Source organism: Mastigoproctus giganteus, chromosome 1 (assembly GCF_048544385.1).
Source record: "Mastigoproctus giganteus isolate SK-2022 chromosome 1, ASM4854438v1, whole genome shotgun sequence".
Classification (NCBI taxonomy): domain Eukaryota; kingdom Metazoa; phylum Arthropoda; class Arachnida; order Uropygi; family Thelyphonidae; genus Mastigoproctus; species Mastigoproctus giganteus.
Genome location: NC_143575.1, coordinates 141981586 through 142003956, shown reverse-complemented (window position 1 = coordinate 142003956; position 22371 = coordinate 141981586). Strand labels below are relative to the sequence as shown.

The window sequence follows — 22371 nt, the reverse complement described above, 5'->3', positions numbered from 1 at the left end:
TGGCTAAGGGTTTGCTTACTTCCTTTGCTGCCTCTTTTAATATAACTGGATAGATTCCATCCATCCCAGGTGCCTTTCTTATGTTTATCTTTAACAATTTCTCCTTCACTTTACTCTCAGTTATTACAAGATTATCTAGCTTAATACTTACTGCCAGTTTAATACTTTAATATTTCGAAAGGCGGTGGAAAAGATATATTCATCCCACACATCAAAATTTGTTTCAGAAAAGTCTGCCCCAGAAAGCAATTCTGCTACTAGATAATGCTCCATCCCATTCTTCTGTGAAAAACTAACTGCAGAAAATATCTGCAGTTAGTCCCACCAAAGAAGGGATTGTATAGGAAAACTTGATGGTGAATTTTATTACAAAAGAAAAGAATCCTCTTTTATTTTGAAATTCACTAACAATAAAGATGATTTCTACAGAATGTGTGGAAATTGAGTGAAACAATTCAAAGGTCGATTATTAATTCAGGAGTTTTTATATATACAGGTAACCTTCATATAAACGATAGTTAGGTTCCTATATTGTTTCGTGTTGTGCGAAACCATGTTATACGGGACTAAGAAAAAGGCATTGGTGCTGCACAAAAATCATGGTTATGTTCCAAAAGTTAACAAAAATAGACCATTCTAGATTTCGTGTATCTTCTGCTCTCTTTAAAAAATCAGTAATCTGGGTTTGTTTGCTTTTGCTTGATAAAGGCCGTCGTAGCCTAGTGGTCAGGTGTGCAGGTGCCTAAGTACACGTGTCTTGAGTGACCGGGGCTCAAGAGGCACCTCCTTGGCCAGGTGGGAAGGAGCAGCAGTGCGTATCACACGCTTCTTGATTAGACCAGGATTCGAGCCCATCACCACCAAATATGGAGGATGCGGAAAGGTCAGGGAATGACCACAGCATTTCCCGGAGCAATATGGCCTTAGTTGCTAATGCTCCAAATAACGAACGAGGTAAAAATTCCAGGGCTCAAGCTCGTGACTACTGAATACGGTGCTGTTTCTTGTATCCAATCTATCATGTAAACTCCTCTGACTGTTTGGTCGTCCCAGAGTATAAACAGAAAATTTATTTATAATTGGTTAGTTTTAATAGGGGTTTATTGACACAAGGGTAACTAAGGCCAAATTGTGCCTGTCACAGTAGTTCTGCAAATGAATTTTTTTTTTCCAGTCATACCTCAAATAAGTTCATATAAATGAATTTCCTTTAAAAAATTAAATAGGTTGGACAGATTTGCATCATCACTAATGAGTTATTTTGGGTTTGAACTGCTTTAAAATTTGTTAATCGTGCAGCATGGTTGTGTGGACACTCGAGGAGGATATGTTTCACTGTTAGTAGTGAGGAACAATGGCGACAGAACATCGCCTGTCAGCAAGAGAAGGTGAGTGATATGCGTATGTGCGATCATGTCCTTGCAAGGACCACCTTTTCTTGTCTGTTCCACTTGTGAACTAGATTTCCAGTACCATGGCATTTTCTTTATTTTGAAGAGCTTATTATGGATTTGTTGCTGCCAGACTGATGCCAATTGGTCAATACATCCCTGGTTTATAGTGAGTTTGCAATCCATATATGGAATCTAGTCAAGTGCTTGATAATTCTTTGTGAATTTAATCATAAGTAACTAAGGATTTTTGAAGGTCTCTTGAACTTTGGACTGCTTTCATTCAAAAAATAAGATTCTAATTTCTTGGCTAACTTTATGCCTTCCTGTATGCTTTTTACTGTAAAATTTTGAAGATTAGAATTTTCATCTGCTCTGTCATCCACAGAATTGATTTGGTTTTACCTCTAATGCCATTTCCATTCGCCAGCCTCCTTTTCTACCAGTAATTTGAACTTCTTCAGTAATCATATTTTTTTTATTTTTTTAGGAGTATCTGTAACTAAGGCCATGTTACTCTGTGTATATTGTGTATAAATTGCATATGTCCTGAGGTCAATTTTCTGTTTTTTGAAACAGAAAATTGACCGGACAAAAAACACGAGTTTCCAGGAGAAAAAAAATCATGCTATTCTCTCCCTATTAACTCAGCCACATTGTGAAAAATACCCATAAAAATTCCTTCCATCATCGATTCGAACTCAGGTCTTTTCCACCTGGTATGTAGTGGATGGCGATTCTATCAACTATGCTACCCACAATGGTTTCTGTAGTCATATCATCAAAACCTTCCCCTACTATTGCACCGATTCCATTTTCTGCCAGTTCGACCATATTTCCTGAATGAACTCGCTTTGGTCATACATTTTTCCCCACAGATTTAATGTTGACGGTTTTACTTCTTTGAGTGATAAAGGTATGATTCTGATACAATCCACAATTGAGAAATGTTTCCATTACTTCAATAGATTCGGAATCAATGTTTTCCAAAATCCTTTGTAACGATTTTCTGATGTAATGAGTTTTAAAGGTGAATATAATGCCTTCATCTAATGGCTGAATGAAAGAAGTTGTATTAACCTAGTAGAACTGTGGTGGTAGGAACATAACTTCAACGTTTGGATGACTTTAATCTTTTGGATGGCCTGGTGTGCTATCCAATAGTAATAAAACTTTGAAATCTAGATTTTTCCACAAGTTCAATAGCACAGAACGTAATGCGAGGATTTCCCAACAAAATAAAATACATGGATTTCTCGATAATTTTTTTTGTTGACTTGTGAGTTCAAAAAGAATGGAAGTGTTGAAAAATTACATCCAACATAATAGCAAGGTTTTCTCCGCACAAAAGTTCAAAAATACCATGTTATGCGAGGATTGCCACAATTTATCAATCGTGTTAGAGTGAAACCAACCATGTTGTAGAAGTGAAGTGTTATATGGGGGTTGCCTGTGTATATATATAATACACAGGGCATTTCAAAATTATGTATACACAATTTAAAAATTTATATTTACTGAACAATATGAACCAATTTAATTTTCTTAAACTCATTTTGTAGTTTAAAAATAGACAATTTTTTTACAATAATTTAATTTTTGTTTTATTTTATAGATTCCTCTAAAATGATGGAGAGTACCCAATTAAGTTTTGAAGAAAGAAAGGCATTTATAAAATAAATAAATATCTTTATTGAAATCAGTGAAAAGAAAAAATTTACATGAATGCCTGATGCAATGATTTCAATTTTTCCTATGTTATTCTTTCAAATGGTATTGGAAATATGAAATTCAGCATGCTTGGAAATCACGATATGGAACAAAAGCGCCCACACAGGCATTGCTGTGTGGATGGGGCATTCTTCATGCAGAATAATTGGTCCCTATAGATTCAATGGCACTTAATGGAAAAAATTATCTGGATATGTTGAGGGACTGTGCTGTACCAAAAATCAGAGACATGTTTGCAGATACATTGGTATATTTTCAACAAAATGGTGCACCTCCACATTATCATACAGCCATGCGTGATTATCTTAACAATGAATTTCGATGAACAATGGATAGATCGTCAAGGGAGTGCTTTTGAATATCCTCCAAGGTCGCCAGATCTCACCCCTTTAGATTTTTTTTTTTGCTTGGGGATATTTGAAAAATCGGGTTTACAGTCACAAACTGCAAACATTGGAGGAATTGTGGATAAAAATTCAACAAGAAGCAGAAAACATTTCAACTGATTTGTGCATTTCAGTATGTACATCTGTTGAGGTAGGTGCAGCTCGTGCATTAATGCTGATGGAGGGAGGACATTTTGAACAATTAAAGTAAAATTTTATTGTTGTTAAAAAATTAATGTTTTTTTGTCTTCAAAGTATCAAAAAACAATTTATATTTGTATATATTGTTCATTAAATATAAATTTTTAAAGTGTGTATACACAATTTTGAAACACCTTGTATTTACAGCCAGGCCTTGCATAACGTGATTTTCAGTTAACGCTATTTGAAAAATTATACCACTTTTCACTTTACATAATGCAAATTTCCAGTTAACGTGATTTTTTTTTTTTTTTTATGCGATAGTTGAAAAAGATTTGAATCGCGCGTTAAGCTAACCGCGAGTCGGACGGTCAATAAACAAACGTTTGCCTGCTGTCCGCCTCGGTGTGTTCCATCAACATCGGAAGAAGACATTTTACTTGTTTGTCTCCTGCTAATAAAGTCAATGCACACTTTCATAAAAATTCCAATTTTTAAATGAGCCAGATGAAAATGTTACCGCGAAGGAGATAACGGTAAAAGAATTAGATGAAATCTTTCATGTCGCATAGAACCTGAAACAAAAGGTTTGAGGTTCTCTGCGATATTTATTTCACCAGGGCCCAGAGAAGATTGTTGTCGGCTATTGGAAATTGATTGATGAAAAGAGAAAGTCAACACTGTTCAGATATTTCCGCAATAGTCATTTCTTCATTGTGTATTTTATGTCAGAGGTTCCCAAACTTTCTCGGTTCACGGTGCGCTTAGTGTCTCAGTAATTTTTTCAAGGGGCATCCAGACCAAAAGAAATACCTAACAGTTCCGTTTAGTAGTTAGGTCCAAACAACTTAATAAGAAATGTTGAAACTGTGAACTACCTCGAGCTAGTAGTTCGCCCGGTGTCCGACAGATGTCGAGTATCACTGTGTTTCCCTCGGAAATTTAAAATATTCCGCGGCGCACAGTTTGGGAACCACTGTTTTATGCAATAAACATTTAATTCCATAATTATTTTCATTATCTTTTACATTGTATACAGTTAAAAGGTTATTTAAAAGGTATTTTTAAAATTCTTTATGGATATTCCAGAAGGTCAAGGACCAATTAATGGTCCTTGACCTTCAATCAATCAGTGGTAATCAATGGACACTGCTCAACGTGGACTAATGTTATTAGTGGAGTTCCTCAGGGTTCAGTGTTGGGTCCATTGTTGTTTTCTGTATTTATAAATGATACAGATGATGGTATATCGAGCTTAATGCAGACGATACAAAGGTTGGCGGGGTTGTTAAGGACACTACTGATGCTATGCTGCTGCAACAGGATCTGGAAAGGTTGAGCAGATGGGCTGAGAGGTGGCAAATGAAGTTTAACATTGACAAATGTAAAGTACTACATATGGGAAACCCCAGATCAACGTATCAACTCTGTGGTACTACGCTGACAGTGGTAGAGATAACCCCAGATCAACGTATCAACTCTGAGGTACTACGCCGACAGTGGTAGAGAATGAAAAGGACCTGGGGGTAATTGTGCAGGCAGATATGAAGTTCTCTGAGCAGTGCAGACGAGCTGCAAGAGTAGCTCATGGTGTCTTGTCAATGATATACAGGAATTTTTCTAGCAGGGATAGGGATGTGATTATTCCCTTGTATAAGGCATTGGTCAGGCCACACCTTGAGTACTGTATACAGGTCTGGAGACCTCGTTTCAAGAAGGATGTAGAGCTGCTGGAACGAGTACAGAGAAGGGCAACAAGATTAGTGAATGGAACAAAGGGTTGCTCTTATGAAGAAAGGCTTAAGTTTTGCAAATTACAGAGTCTGGAGACTAGGCATCGGCGAGGTGATCTGATAGAGGTGTATAAGGCTTTGAATGGCTTGAGCATGCTCAATGCTGATGGGATTCTTCCTCTTACAGGTATTTCGAACGAACGGAGGGGTGAAATGGGAGTAGTGGTTGTGCTTTTTTTTTTTTTTTTGGCTGATGCTGAATAAGCTTGCTTTCTTGCATCATATGCCTCTACTAATGCTAATTATAATTTTTCCTATTGATTATTATATTCGATTAACGCGTTTCCATTTCGCACGATGCACTCACGGGATGAATTAATCGCATTAAGCGAGGCCAGCCTGTATGTATAAAACTGCCAAAAAACATAAAATTTAAAGACTTTCTAATAAAATGGTTTTAAGAAAAATGTTTCATTTTTTTATGTTTTGGATTGTGATTACATTTATTTATTTACATGATACAGTCTTATTTTTTTTTACATGAAATACATACCTATGACCATGGGCGTCTGCAGAGGGGGGCAAATGGGGCACTTGCCCCTCCCTGGGATAGAGTAAAAAATTCCACAAATTATAACCGTAAAAGTGATTGAGATATGTAACCTTACACCCTTGACCATGGGACGCTTTTTCTGCCTTAAAATTTTATTACTGGTTGGCTGGTTTTGGCCCTCAGCAGGGTAACCAGAGAACATGTGTTTCATCTATTGCAGCAATAGAACACGTGTTCCTGTTTTTGGTTCATCGACTGACATTCCCCAAACTTTAACAGAAGTTTTGGAACATTGCGACTATTTCCCTTCTATTAATTCGGCAATAACTATTGGTATGACATTACCTGTTACGACCTGCACCATTGAAAGAAGTTTCAGCACCATGAGACGTGGGAAAACATGGTCAAGGTGTCCACTATCTCAGAAACATGCTTATCAGGTTTATATATGATTAGTGTGCACAGGAAGAAACTAGAGGAGGAAGCAGTAAAGAAGAAATTTATTGAAAATGTCATCAATATGTTTGCAAGCGATAGACAGAGAATTCAATTTTTATACGATATGTGATTATTGAAATTATTATACAGGGTGTCTCAAAAATATTGGTACAAACGTTTAGGGGAGGTAGGTAACATCTAAACGAATGTGATTCGCATAGGAACCCATAACCGGAAACGTCACCGTAAGTCAGTACAGGTGCTGTTCATCAGTTAGCAAGAGGAAAAATTTCTGGTTTACTCATTCAAGCAGTAGTCGCTGCACGAAGAGCATGCATCGATATACGAACTGTGAGCTGGCAGATCACCTATTGTATGGATTAGCAGAGGGCAATGGACAAGCCGCTCAACGAATTTATGGAGAACGCTTCCCAGACAGACATGTACAGAACCACCCTTTGTTTGTGCATGTGCATCAAAATTTGTGCGATTATGGGTCATTTAGAGATAACAGGAGTAGTGCTGGCAGACCATGTTCGGCACGAACTCCCACCATGAAAGAAAGTGTGTTGAATGCCGTCCAGAATAATCCTACTACCAGCACACGTGCCGTTGCCTCTACCTTAGGAGTATCTCGTTGCAGTGTACAGCGTGTCTGACACGACAATTCCTTATGGCCCTTTCATCTCCAAAGGGTTCAGTTACCGCTCCCCCATGATCATCCTGCACATGTGGCTTTTGTGCAGTGGTTTCTCCAAGAAAGTGTTCAAGACTTGAATTTTCCAGCCTACGTTTTGGTCATGGATGAGGCTTTTTCAATCAGCACAGTGCTCATGTGTGGGCTCATGACAACCCACAAGGTTTGCGCCCCCATGAGGCACAACATCGCTTCGCAATAAACGTGTGGGCAGGTATGGTCAGTGACTGCTTAGTCGGCCCATGCCTGTTACCATCCCGCATGAACTCTGCTAAATATCAGATCTTTCTTGAACAAGTTCTACCAGGGTTACTTGACGATGTTCCAGCAAATGTGAGACATAACATTTGGTTTCAACATGACGGGGTGCCTGCCCATTATGGAAGGTGTGTTCCTGACCATTTGAACAGGCGTTTTGGGCGTCGATGGATTGACCGCAGTGGACCCGTTGCCTTGCCCCCACGCTCACCTGATTTATTGAGCCTTGATTTCTTTCTGTGGGGGAGCCCTCAAATCTATTGTGTATGAATCGCCTGTGGAGTTGGAAATGGATCCCATGGCGAGCCTCGTCTGCGCTGTTACTGTTACTGTCAAAGAAACTTCAGGTGTGTCCGCCAATGCATGCATCGCGTCTCACGGTGGAACCTTCGAGCATCTGTTGTAAAATCATGAAATGCATCCATCTCGTACTCCATTGTTAATATTATGTCAAATAAATGTTTGCCACTAATTACTGTCTTGTGTCATTTCTGCTTCCTGTGCCTCTGCTACTACTTTCCCGTGACGTTTCCGGTTATGGGTTCCTATGCGATTCACATTCCTTTAGATGTTACCTACCTCCCCTAAACGTTTGTAACAATATTTTTGAGACACCTTGTATAATCTACTTCTTTAATTAAAAAGAAATTTTATTGATGTAATTATTTGTCTCCAAGCTTTGTCCCTCCCCCCCCCCCCTCTGGAAGATTTTCTGTGGACGCCCATGCCTATGACAATTGTGAAAAAATATAATTTGGTTTAAATGTGTTTTACATTTTCTCAGTTACCATGTATAATCAGTGCTTTAGAATACTAACAAAGATTTCTCTCATGACAACTGTAGGTCAACACAAAATTCAAACCCTCAAACTTACGAAAATTTTCGGCTCCAGCAGTGTTAATAAATATAAGAACTGTATCACTTTTTAATTTAATAAAAAAATCTTTCACATAACAGAACTGAAAGTACTCGGTGGGGAGGGGGGAGGGATTTGTACTCATCGTTACCTCTGGTCTCATCCAAATTTTCAGAAATACAAATGGCTATAGTTAATTCTTTCATGTTATTAATTAATCATTTAATTCAAAATAAAAAAAATTATTTACACCAAGAGCTTCCCCAGTCCACTTTGGACTGGGGAAGCTCTTGGTCTAAATATAATAAATATTTATTTTATATGCAAATAATATGGGAGGGGAGGGAGATTTATGGTGTAGTTGATGTAGACGAATCCTATAGATGTATGGGTTTTGTGCGCAATATCAAGTCTGTTCAGACATTGAAGATATCCAGTAAGCCACCACTGGATATACTCAATTTCACAATAACTTTTAGGTGGATTGATATATGTAATGTCATATGTGAGAGAAAATTCTGAAAAGGCTTACCAAACTGGATCCCAAGTGTGCCGTCGCCTTTTCTTTTCTCTATCAGGTACAGCATGCCAATTGAACTGAAGGTTCCAGTCAAATCCACCAACATTCACTCCGCCAGAATCCCTGAAGTGATACTCAAAGGTGTCATCATCTATTACATCTATAACAGGGCATACAACAGTAGAGGAATTTCTGGCTATCCTATCCAGTAAGGGCTCCAACCAACCTATGCAAACAGATAGACAAAATTCCATTAATAGTTCATAAATAATGCTAAGCAGTGACATCCCCAAGGCATAGTTTTCTGGTGAATTCTGAATACTCATTTTTCTATAAAAACACAACTAAAATAGAAAATTACATTTGTGCAACTAAAACACGAACACTTAAACCATGTCACTTGCAACATTAACATTCAGGCTGTAATCATTGGTGAAAAAATTTTGAGACCATACCTCTTCCATCAAAGGTCAAATGATCAGTTGTTCACCAAATCTAACCTTGCTTTTATTATTATTAGCCTTATGGTGCAAGGAAGCCTGAAGCTTATGCTACATTAGGCAAAAAAAAAAAAAAAAATTCTGAATTACCCCAAGAGATAGAGAGAAGTAGAAGGGAATCACCAAGAAAGATGATATCCAGCTCAGGATCTTGGGTGTACTAAGCCCATACTCACTAGATGTGAGCCCCAGGGGTTCCCCATAGGTTCTTGACCATGCCAATTCACAGACCGTAATAAATAAACACTGTACACAGGAATGCCTTGCCAAACACAATGGAAACAGTACTGAAAATACTGTGACAAAACTAAGACCTCATAAAAATACGGGTTGGAGAAATACAATAAACATGCCAATAAAATATAAAGAAATGACAGTACACTTAATTTTCAATTATGCAAAATAAAAATAATGAAGTCTATCAAGTAATTTTATCTTCTCTTCCAGCATAATTAGTTTCCTTGCTCTTTCCACACAGTTATTTTTAGTACTTAATGAACGTTTGAGGCATAAAATAATAATACACAGAGTTTGGCAAAATTAAAGGTGTAAATGGATAGCCACTTTTTGATGATGGGAATAACTGAAGAGGATTTTTGGTGGAGGTAGATGCAAAATAAGTTTGCTTTCTTGTATTATTTATTTTTCTACATTCTATAGAAACAAAGTAATAAGAAATTTGAACTAAGGCATACACCAATGAACCAAAACATTATGACCACCTACCTAATATGATGTTATCTCGTATCCACTGAGGCATGGATGCTACAAGATTTCTAAATGTGTTTTGTGCTATCTGGTACCAACACGTAACCAGCAGATCCTTTAACTCCTGTAAGGTCCGTGGTTGAGATGCCGCAGATCGGAGTTGCTGTTCCAATGCAAACCACAGATGCTCGATGGGATTGATGTCTGGGGAATTTGGAGGCCCGACTTCCAGGCAATACCTGGAAGTCTTCCTCATGTTCTGCAAACCAGTCTCGAACAATCTGGGCGGCGTGGCATGTCGCATTATCCTGCTGAAAGACAGCACCACCAGAGGAGAAGACTGTTGCCATGAAAGGATGTACCTGGTCAGCAACGATGTTTAGATAGGTGATAGATGTCAGAGTGCCCGGCACACAGATGACTGGACCCAGGATATCCCAGCAGAACATCAACCAAAGCATGACACTGCCGCTACCGGCTTGTTTTCGTCCCATGGTGCATCCAGGTGCCGTCACTTCCCCAGGTAAAAGGTGGTGCAACAGGAAATATGATTCATCGGACCAGACAACCGTCTTCCAATCACTCAAGGTCCAGTTTCGATGCTCGCATGCTCATTGTAGGTGCTGTCACCAGTGAACTGTGGTTAGCATGAGAACTCTGAGTGGCCTGTGGCTACGCAGCCCCTTTTCAGCAGGGTTCAATATACTGTGTGTGTTGTGGCACATTACTCCCGTCAACCAGCACTCTAATTACTGGTAAGTTGCACCACAGTCACCCTTCTGTTGTCACATACCAGGAGAGCCTTCGCTCACCTCGCCAGCAGTTCGTGGGATTTCCCTCCGCGGACCACTTTCGGTAGGTACTGACCATGAGCACCCCACCAGCCGTGCCATTTCAGATATGCTCTGACCCAGTTGTCTGGCCATTATAATTTGGCCTTTGTCAAACTTGCTTAAGTCCACTGCCTTTCCCATCTGAAGAACAAGAGTAACACTGATTAACAGAGCTTAGTATCAGGTGTTTTCATACCATGTCCCGACCGGCACATGAGCTGTAGTTCACCTGCAGTTGCTTTGATTTGCATAATGATTCGCTGGTCATAATGTTTTGGCTCATAGGTGTATTTCTGATATATTCAGTTGTTATTAAAATGCTAGGATCTCTCATCAAGAGGTAACTAATAATAACAATTCCCATCAGGGTCAAAGCACGATTATGGACTCCAACATGATGAAATTTAAAAATGAAGATGAAAAAGCTTAATTATAATGAAGAAATTGATGTATGAAAATTAACTTGACACTGTTCGATTAAATTTTTTCACTTTTTTGGAAGTTCCAAAACAGTACACATCCATCACAGAAAACCTGAGTAAATGGTTACCCTACAGTAGCTGCAGCCTTCAGGAGAGAATTTTTTTTTTTTTTTTTTTTTATTCTAAGAAGTGATTTGAAACAGTTGAAAGAAACTTGCCATTGAATTGTGATTTTTTTTATACTAGAGGAAAAATATGACTCTAGTATAGGTCAAATTTTAGTGAAAACCTTTTGTCAAAAAATGTTTGAAATTTTAGTGAAATTTCAAAATTTTGAATTTTGTTGCAGCAGTGTATTGTCATTAACAACACTGCCAACCTTCATATCAACTGCAAACTTGGACATTAAGCCTGATATATCATCATCTATATCATTAATAAATACAGAAAACAACAATGGACCTAACACTGAACCCTGAGGGACACCACTAATAACATTAGTCCACGAAGGGCTGTGCCCATTGATTAACACTTTCTGTCTTCTCCCATCAACCATCCCTTTATCCATAGCAGCATTTTGCCTCCAATGCCACACTACTCCAATTTGTGCAGCAATCTTCCATATGCAACAGTATCAAAAGCCTTTCTAAGATCCAAATATATGATATCAAAGTTATTCCCTGCATCGTTCCTTTGTGACCACATCATAGTATCCAATCAAATTGGTCAGACAAGACTTCCCGTTAACAAAACCATGCTGTGTCCGAGCTATAACTGAAGTCTTGTCTAGATGATCCTGCAGTACTTCTTTAACCAGTGCCTCCATTAATTTCCCTGGAACAGAAGTTAAACTAACAGGTCTGTAATTACTTGTTTTCTTTTAGCATTAGCAAAGGCACATGATGCAAGAAAGAAAAAAAAAACCTCTTATTTCACCCATTTGTCAAGTTCTGCCTTGAATCTATTTAAGCTATCAACTTCTACAATGACAGATGGAAGTTTGTTCCAACAATCAACCACCCCCCTGGCTAAAGGCAAACTTCCGCACATCTATCCTACAACCGTCTTTCCTCAATTTGAATTTATGCCCTCTCAGGCAATTATTCTGAGCAAGAGGAAGAATCCCATCAGCATCGCGCATGCTCAAACCATTCAAGGCTTTATACACCTCAATCAGATCACTTCGCAGGTGCCTAGTCTCCAGACACTGTAATCTGCAAAACTTAAGATGTCTTCATAAGAGCAACCCTTTCTTCCATTCACTAATCTTGTTACTCTTCTCTGTATTCGTTCCAACAGCTCTACATCCTTCTTAAAATAGGGCCTCCAGACCTGTATATACAGTACTCAAGGTGTGGCCTGACCATTGCCTTATACAAGGGGATAATCACATCCTTATCCCTCTCTAGCAGGGATAAGGAGTTGATTATCCCCTTATATAAGGCAATGATCAGGCCACACCTTGAGTACTGTATATATACAGGTCTGGAGGCCACATTTTAAGAAGGACGTAGAGCTGTTGGAACGAGTATGTTGTGTCGCTCTTTGATCCTCCTTTGTGAATTAGGGTCACATTTACACATCTCCAGTCCATGGGTACCTCCCCTGAGTCCAAGGAAGCTCTCATAATTATGGCTAAGGGTTTGCTTACTTCCTTTGCTGCCTCCTTTAATATAACTGGATAGATCCCTTTCTTATGTTTAATTCTTTAGGGAGGAGGGATATCAGAAGTTTATCAAACCCTAACAGGGAGCCAAATGATTTTGTGATAACTTAGAGGAAAGATTAAGAGAAATTGTTGAAGTTAAACAGGAGTGCAGTTATACTTCAATCACAGCATGGGTGTCTTAAGGGGAGATTTATCTGACCAACTTTATTTGGTAGTATGATGAAGTGACAAAGGAACTGGAGGCAAAAAATAATTTTTTGATATCATATACAGTACTTGGATTTTAGAAAAGCTTTTGATTCTGTGCACATAATTGTAGCAGTGTGGCATTAAGGGAAGGTTACTGTTATTGATAAAGGGATGTCTGAGTGGGAGAAGACAGAATGATTATCAATGAACATTGCTCTATGTGGAATAATGTTATTAGTGGAGTCCCACAGGGTTCAGTGCTGAGCCAATTGTTGTTTTCTGTATTTATTAACGATATTGCTAAGGGCACATCAGCCTTAATGTCAAAGAGTGCAAATGATATAAAGGGTGGCAGGGTGGTTAATGACATTAATGAGGGTATGCTGCTGCTGCAATAAGATCTAGAATAATTAGGCAGATGGGCTGAGAGATGGCAATTGAAGTTTAACAGTGGCAAATGCCAGGTACTGCATATGGGTAGCAGTAATCCCATAATTGTTTTGAATTACACTCAGGGCAGTGAAAAATGAAAAGGACCTTGAGATAACTATGTAGTCTGATAAGAAGTTCTCTGAGCAGTGCAGACAGATTGCCAGGACAGCTGCTCATTGGATTCTGTCAATGATTGATTGATTGATTGAGTTTTTATTGGCGCATCAGCAACTATGGCTATAATGCGCCAAACCCTATTCTGTCAATGATATACAGCAATTTTATTGGCAGGAATAAGGAAATGATTATCCCATTATCTCTTGCAAATGACCCCAAGATAGAGAAGAGGAGAATCACCCAACACCTACAAGCGATATGGCAACAGAGCTGGGAAACCACGCAGAAAGGAGACATCACGAGGCGATTCCTCCCAACTATAAACCATACTCACCCAATAGCCCCTCCCTGGTTCTCACCTGGTCTGCACGTGACGTTTATTATCACTGGACACGGCCCCTTCCGTCAGAAACTCACAGCTATGGGGATTGAAAGAGACCCGCGGTGCCATTGTGGAGAAGAAGAGTCCTGGGGGCATCTCATGTATGAGTGCCCTGCCTATGACAACAGTAGAATCAAGTTTGCTACCGCAATTCAAAGGAATCCACGAAACCAAGAGTCCTCGCTGCTGCTCGATGAAAACACATACAGGGCACTAACTGTGTATGCGCAGGAAATCTTCGCACTGAGGCTAGCCAAGATTGCTGAAATGAGAACAACATTGGATCATGCTGCCCAAGGCCTGAATCAGACTGGCGTGGGTTAGCTCCTTCTCTGCTAGAGGACACTGCCTTGACAACTTACAAATCCTTTAAGGGTAGGAACACTGCTGGTACCATTCTGGTGCGGGACTGCTGGCACTCATCGAGTGCAGGATACTGCTGCAAACCCCTTATAGGGTAGGATCAGCCGGCACCGTTCTGGTGCGGGATTGGTGGCACTCTGGAGAACTTCTGAGTGCGGGATACAGAGTCCATTGGCCTCTGGTGATCATGCAGGGGCACCTGTCCCCTGCTACTTTAACTCCCACCCCCAGATCCCTATTTTCACCTCACAAAGAGCGGACTGCTCCTTAACTTCAGTCCGTCCTCCTTTCCCTCTTTCTGTTCCTTCTAACTCGTACTCCTGCTCTGTTTTCTCCCCCCCCCCCCACTTTTTATTTTTTATTTTTTATTATTATTTTTTATTATTATAATTTTTTTTATTTTTGTATTATTTTTTTTTTTATTATTTTATTTATTTATTTATTTTTATTTATTTATTTATTTATTTTTTTTTTCACTTGACCTTTGTCAGGAAGCTTAGGCAACCCTGGCAAAGGCCAGCCAGAGTATAATGGGCAGCCTGGCTCACCTCCCAGTGGTGGTGGCGGGCAACGTGGGGTCCCACTAGGGGCTCTGCGGCCAAGCAGCCAGAGACACAACAACAAAACATAACACTACTCTGACAGAAACAAGACATTACACTTTTTCTGGCTTTTACAGAGATTCTGTACTTCTTCACAAAGTACCATGGTGCAGATGTGGGAAACCACAGGTGGCGCCTTTCACAAAACACTATGCCACTATATCCCATTATCAATTGGCAATTGTCAAGCCACAACTTGAGTAAGTCATACAGGTCCGGTGGCTTCATTTTAGGAAGGACAGAGAGCTGCTGGTATATGTACGAAGAACGGAAATAGGATTGGTGGGGGGGAGAACAATGGGGTGCTATTACCAAGAAAGGCTTCAGTTTAGCAAATTGCAACATCTGGAGACTAGCCACCTGTGAGGTTATATGATTGAGTTGTTTAAGGCTTTGAATGGCTTGAGCAAACTCAATGTTAATGGGATCCTTGCTCAGACTATGCACATGAGGAGGCATAAATTCAAATTGAGGAAGAGGCTTCCATCCGTTGCTCTGGAAGTGGATAGTTTGAATAAATTCAAAGAAGAACTAGATAAACTATTGGAGGGGATGGATAGTTAAAATGGGTATTTTTTTTTTTCTTTTAGTATAAGGTTGCTTTCTTGCATCATTTGTCACTATTAATACTAATAGCTTCCCATTTAGAATGTGCTGTTGGTAACATCAGCTGATCCCACTGAGTAGAATTTAAAACTATCTGAGGAGGCTATTGTAGGAAAAGCCCTTCCCTGTGTCCTTGAAAGTAGTTACATCTTTCAGTAAACCCTGCATCAATATACTTTGTTTAGTGCCACATAGATTGTTCTTTTATCTGTAGATCCTTAATGCATTGGAAGAGAAATAATGCACATTACTTAGCAAAATAAATAAAAACTGCATTCAAATTTAATATAATTATAACTATTTAATAAAGATTCAGTTGGTGATACCTCCAGGTTCTGGTCATTATTCTCAGCCATCATAATGTGTCTTTTTAAATAAAGTGAAAAAAAACTTCTGTGAGAAATTTTGTGACCAAGACTTAACAGGTACATATTCATTTTTCATGACAATGCATTGGTTGGTATTGTAACCTGTTGGTGTTTTGAATAGTCAACATATTGACTGTCAATTAATTTTTAAGAAAGACACTTTTATCTTTCTGATTAACAAGTCTTCTCATTTAAGATGAAATTAGGTTTCCCACTATTGTACTACATTGCTCCCACTCCACATAACTCATCAGATCACAAAAGGAGAGAGAAAAAATTAATTATACTTACATCCACTGAGCAGTAAATGAATAATAAAGTTCCTGTTTATACTCCAGGATGACCAAATGGTCAGAGGAGTTCACAAGAAAACAGCACCATATTCAGCAATATCTTACTACTGCTCACATGCATGTAAAAAGGGCAATGTGACACCTATGTCAGGAGCGAGGGTACAATAGCACCTGCTCTTTGGGTGGACAGGGGATCAAGTCCATTTGTGCTAAATATGATTAATGTTTGTATTGATGATTTATTGTAAACTCCACTGAACGGATGGTTATGCTGGAGTATAAACAACAAATAGTTTCTTACCTAAGTTAAAGTGACCAGATCCTTAGTACTGTATTCCAATTCGGGACATCTGGGGGGGGGGGGGGGTTTACAACCCCCTAGAAACAATATACACATTTTTTTATTTATAAAAAATATTAATTAAATACATATACTTATTTGAACTAAACATAAAAAAATGACACTTCTTAAAAATATATATATATATATTTTTTTTTTTTTTTTACAGAAAGGCTGAAATTCGGTATATAGTATCCCCGTGTTACGCTAAGTGACGAACAGAAGGTTGCGTGAAAGCCTTGAACTGAGAAAAATAGTTGTAATTAGAAGGGGAGGGGAGGAAAAAAACTTTTATTAGAGGGATCATGTTTTTAATCGACTTTCATTTTTGTTTAATGAAAAAAAAAGTTAGGTTTTTATCTGTGAAATAATACTAATAATAAAAATACATATTTTTTTAACAATAAAAACAAGAGAAATTAGATATATTTTTCCGCTGATTGAATTTTTATTAATAATTCTTCATTATTTGCTTTCTTCGTAGAATTCTTCACAAGAATTATTGCTTTCAACATTTCTATGGCCAGTTGTGTTTTTGTTGACGTCCACAGCTTATTTACTGCTGAAAAAAACTCTTTCCGTTGTACCACTGGTTCCCTGCAAACAAAATGTCATGATTTGCATTATGTATGGAGGCTACATATCCAATCCGGGACAGTTTGCTATGCGGGGAAAACGATTGAAATCCAGCACGTCTGGTCATTTTAAGTCCTAAGTAGATGGATGACACCAATATTGATTATAGGTATATGCGCAGTGGTGAGCTATAGTGGGCTCGCGAGAGCCCATTGTTATATATTTTTTAAATTTGCGAGCCCATTGTTGAGACGATCATTTATTTTACAAATGAAATCCTGAATTGAATATCCAGAGCCGAAACTACGGTGGGGCGAGGGGGAGCCCATTCCCAGCATTTTAAAATTGCTTCATTTTTGATTTAATTAGTCGGACCACTGTTTAGCGAATTTTTTTTTATTCCACCCTTGGTAATTACATTTAAAATAGTTTCTGTTGAACGAAGAAAATTTCCATGTAACGAACGGATTAGGAGAGACAACTTTGTATGCATTGTTCTCACCTCTGGCCTTTAGGCAATTTAGATAATTAGAAAGTGCAAATTACCTAATGGTGAAAGGGATTACCGTTTCACAATGTTAGTGGTGTCCTTAAAACCTATGCAGTCACATACTGAGAAGTTGCGCTAGTCAATATGCTTTCCATAGTCAGTCAGAGGATTAAGAAGATTCCGACACATAATAGCCTGGTCAACCTACGTTGTGGTTCTCCTTTACTCGGACAAACGGGCATATGTTTTCGGAGAAGTGAGTGATCCACACCTTCCAGTAATTTCTCCTGTCTATGTTTACATGGTCACAGTAACTGAATATGCGTGTGATTCCGACATTTTGCATTGTATTAAAAAAACTAGTGATAGTACTAATGTAGGGGGGGGGGGAATTAAGGCAACTAAGATATATAAACTTTACGAAGATAAAATGTTGGCAGATTTTGAAACTTTGTCGAGCCTTTCACTGTGTAGAAAATGTTCTAAAATATAATGGCATACAGGCAATAATTAAAAAAAAAATTTCTAGCGCAAATTAAAGGATGATGCTAAAGAACTTGATGTGGAAACTATAAAGATCAGGTCACAGTAACTGAATATGCGTGTGATTCCGACATTTTGCATTGTATTAAAAAAACTAGTGATAGTACTAATGTAGGGGGGGGAATTAAGGCAACTAAGATATATAAACTTTACGAAGATAAAATGTTGGCAGATTTTGAAACTTTGTCGAGCCTTTCACTGTGTAGAAAATGTTCTAAAATATAATGGCATACAGGCAATAATTAAAAAAAAACTTTCTAGCGCAAATTAAAGGATGATGCTAAAGAACTTGATGTGGAAACTATAAAGATCAGTCATGTGTTCGGGCCGCGATGAGCAACTTTTAGCTTGCGGGCGGCAATTGTGGGTTGGAGGAATTCCCACTTTGTGCAAACATTTTGAATCAGAAGTTAAATATTCCGGATTATTAAATCGACCTTTAAATTTGGAATTGCTTAACAATTTAGCAGTAATGATCGACATCCTGGGGGAGCTCTCTTACCTTTCAGAAGCTTTTCAGAATCACAATGGTAAAGGTAAAAAGGTAAAGTGCAGCCATTATCAACCCACTGCAGGATGGAAGCCTCCTCAACAATTCATGCTGAGGGAAATGGACCATAATCTGCCACGCTGGTCCAGTGCGGGTTGGCAGATCGACCGTATTCAGCAGTCAGGGGCTTGAACCCCGGTCTACTCAAAGAGCGTACGCTACTGCACTCCCGCTCCTGACCACTCGGACAATGGTAAAAGAATATAAATTAATTATTCTAACTATCAGTGCTACTGCTAATTTGAAAAATTCTGAAGCTAAAATTGAGAGCATGTTGAGGTGGAAAGAATTTGAAGGAATCAAAATCGAAAGTAAAAAAATTACCTCGTGACATTAAATGCATTGTGTAATCCTTAAATGATAAGTTATTAATGCAACAGGGCAATTTTAACTTAAATAAAGAAAATAACGATACCATTGAAAGAAATTTTAAACATATGCTACCCGAAATCGTGGAATGTGAAAGAACTTTCGTCTCGGTGGCAAGAGGGTGAAAACCAAATAAGAAATTTGTTTTCTGATTAATGATTTTAGAGATTTTGTCGAAGACAGTTTATCTTTAAAATCGAGTGAAATTCCCTTTTCAATTAAGAAAGCCAGAAAATATCTTTGAAACCACTGCGATTAGCAGTGCTGAAGCTGATTGAGCTTTCAGCGTAATGAATGATATTGTGACAATTAAACACATTGCAGATTATGATGACCATACATATAAATGGAAAACCATTGCTTCAATTTTATCTGGATCGTTACGTCAAATCATTCCTCTGTAATCATCGCTCAGCTATTGAGCAACGCAGAAGATCGACAAAGAAGTAAATTGGCAATTTTTAGAATAAAATTTTCTTGAATATTTGTGAAATATTTTTTTTCATGTAATCTGTGATTTTTTGTGTACTTTTTCTAGTTTTTGTTTTTTATGTAATATTTGTTTTTATATTGTGGAATGTTTTGTGATAGTTTTTATGTTATTCGAAATATTTCATGTTATTTTTTATTCTCAATATTAAAATTTTATCATGGAAAAAATGTATCCATCAGTGGCGTAGCTACCATGTAGGCAGGCAAGGTAATTGCCTCCGGGCAAGGCGTCTTTGGCTGTCTCCTGTTTTTGCAATTTTCATTAATTAAGTAGTGCCCGAACATGCTCTTTGCCTCCGGGCCAGGAGCGGATTAAGGTCGGTTGAGGCCCCAGGCGCAGAAGAAAATATTGGGCCCCTTAAAAAAAAGAGAGAGACAGGGAAAATAAAAATAGATGTTAACCATTTTTTTAAATAAATAAAAAATATTATGTACTATTAATGTTTTATTTCCAATAAAATTTTAATATAATATATGTATAATATAATTAATAATAGCATAATAATAATCACAAAGTTTTGAACTAATTTGTTGGGATTTTGCGTGGGCCCTTCAGAAGTCGGGGCCCAGAGCGCCCGCCGTTAAATCCGCCTCTGCTCCCGGCCCGAAAAATGGTAGCTACGCTACTGGCATTCATTATATTTCCCTAGTTGTTAAAAAAAACAAAAGACGAATAAAAAAGTTGCGCATGTGTCGAGCACGCGCAGTAGATGGTTTATGCGAAACATCCTTCGCGTTTCTTTTAGCTATTTTGATTTGTATATATCGATTACGAAATAAAAGAGCTTTCTTATTGTAACGATTTTATTTATCATTCACAGATTTTCATAATTTCTGAAAGACAAGATACAATGGATTTATGATAACTAAAGTAGGAGATGTATACTTGCGAGTGCAACGTATCTAAATAGCTTTGTAAAATAGCGCCAATTGATGTACCGATCTTGTAGTTGAAGCGACATACGCAGCTGTTAGGGGCACCTAACAATGGAATGTAACGAAAATGCGAGACGAAAAAAGAAATTGCTGACAAATATTTGTATTGTTGCAATCATACTTACTATAGTAGTAACTTCAGGAAGCATGATTGCGAAGTCATAGTATTCAAAAATTCTAAAAAGTTAGAACTACAGACACTGTCGTATCGAGTTATCGTCGTAAGGCGAGCATGACGACCAGGTTTTTAATTATTATTTTTTTTTTTATATAGACCTAGGAACGTTTTACACATTCACTTATACGCATGGTTAAGGGGGTAAAAGTCGCATCTGTCCACCCTCTAAATCCGCCACTGACTCAAGATATCATACCAGTCACGAAATTTGTGTCACGCGCTCTAATCACACTACTAGTAGTGCGAGCGTGCGAAGCGCCTCTAATGGAAGCCGCGGATGACGTCATTTCCGTGACCGATCAAATTTACTCGGTAGAAAGTCGGAAAAACTGCGAGCCCATTGTTAAAATATTCACAACCACCACTGTAAATGCGCACTACCAAATAACATCTCACTTATATAGAGGAACAAAATAGTTTTAAGAAAACTCGCACTGACTATCGATAATTCAACTATCTCTTGCAGTCAACTTGTTTATTTTTCTTCGATATCTTTTCGAGACTCACTAAACGCATTATTTTGGATTTGATAGCAAAGAATAATTTAAGCACTCTACCCACCACCTCACTATCAAATTGAGGAAAGACAGTTGTAGAATAGATGTGCAGAAATTTGCCTTTAGCCAGCGGGTGGTGGTTCAAGCTGGAACAAACTTCCATCTGTCATTGTGGAAGTTGATAGCTTAAATAAATTCAAGGAGGAACTGGACAAACTTTTAGAAGGAATGGTTGTGCGAATTTTTTTTATTTATTTATATTTTTGGCTGATGCTACATAAGCTCATACGCTTGTTTCTTGCATCATATGTCGCTATTACTTTCGTCTTTCAAAATATACTGCATACTTTTCACTAAGCTCTTATGACATACTCTTTAGCATTTCTTTGTAGCAGTTAATAAAATTACATTCTTAATCTCTCTATTTCTTATTCGGCTTCATTATTTCTGCATTAAATACATTAAAAATAAAACTTACTAGACAACGGAAAAATCGAAATAACGGCATTTTGAATTCCCGAAGGTGCCGTTATTTCGAAAGTCTACTGTATCATCACAGTCTACGGTGGCGGAGTTAAACTATAGTGGCGGTGCCGCCTGCCTCAAGTCTTCGCCACCGTAATATTACAGTATTATCTTATAAAGGTCTTCACTACCGTGACCAGACGTCCCGGATTTCAGTCGTTTGCCCCGCATTGCAAACCGTCCCGGATTGGACAAGTAGCCTCCATACTTAATGGCAAGCATAACGGTGAGGCGGCCGTAGCCGAGTGATCATGCGCGCTGGTGCATAAGTACACGTGCCTTGAGTGACCGGGGTTCAAGCCCGTGACTGCTGAATACGGTGCTGTTTCTTGTATTCTCTCTCTCTACTTTGTGAACTCGTCTGACCGTGTAGTCGTCCCGGAGTATAAACAGAAAATTTATTTATTATAATGCAAATCATTTGCATTATGTTTGCCGGGAAAGAGATTTTTCGATAGTAAATAAGCTGTGGATGCAGTGGCGGATTTCCGCACAGGCGCGCGCCTGGGGCCTCTTAAATAGAGGGGTCTCAAAAAAAAATAAAATTGTTTCATTTTTAATTTTTACACTCATCATTATTACCGTTACTGAATAAAACTATAATTTAATATGAGAAGTTAGTAAACTCTTATGCGAATATCCATACATATTATATAAAATATCTATGCGAACTGAGTGAATCTGAA

General features: G+C 38.3%; 1 protein-coding gene across 1 annotated transcript in view; it reads right to left on the bottom strand.

Moving 5' to 3' along the window:
- Nucleotides 1-22371, bottom strand: part of LOC150091167 (putative polypeptide N-acetylgalactosaminyltransferase 9) — an 886865-nt gene that overhangs the window by 70946 nt on the left and 793548 nt on the right. Inside the window, exon 8 of the mRNA XM_090374539.1 lies at nucleotides 8718-8931. Coding sequence (XP_090230665.1) covers nucleotides 8718-8931 — 214 coding nt within the window. The remainder of the gene's footprint in view (nucleotides 1-8717; nucleotides 8932-22371) is intronic.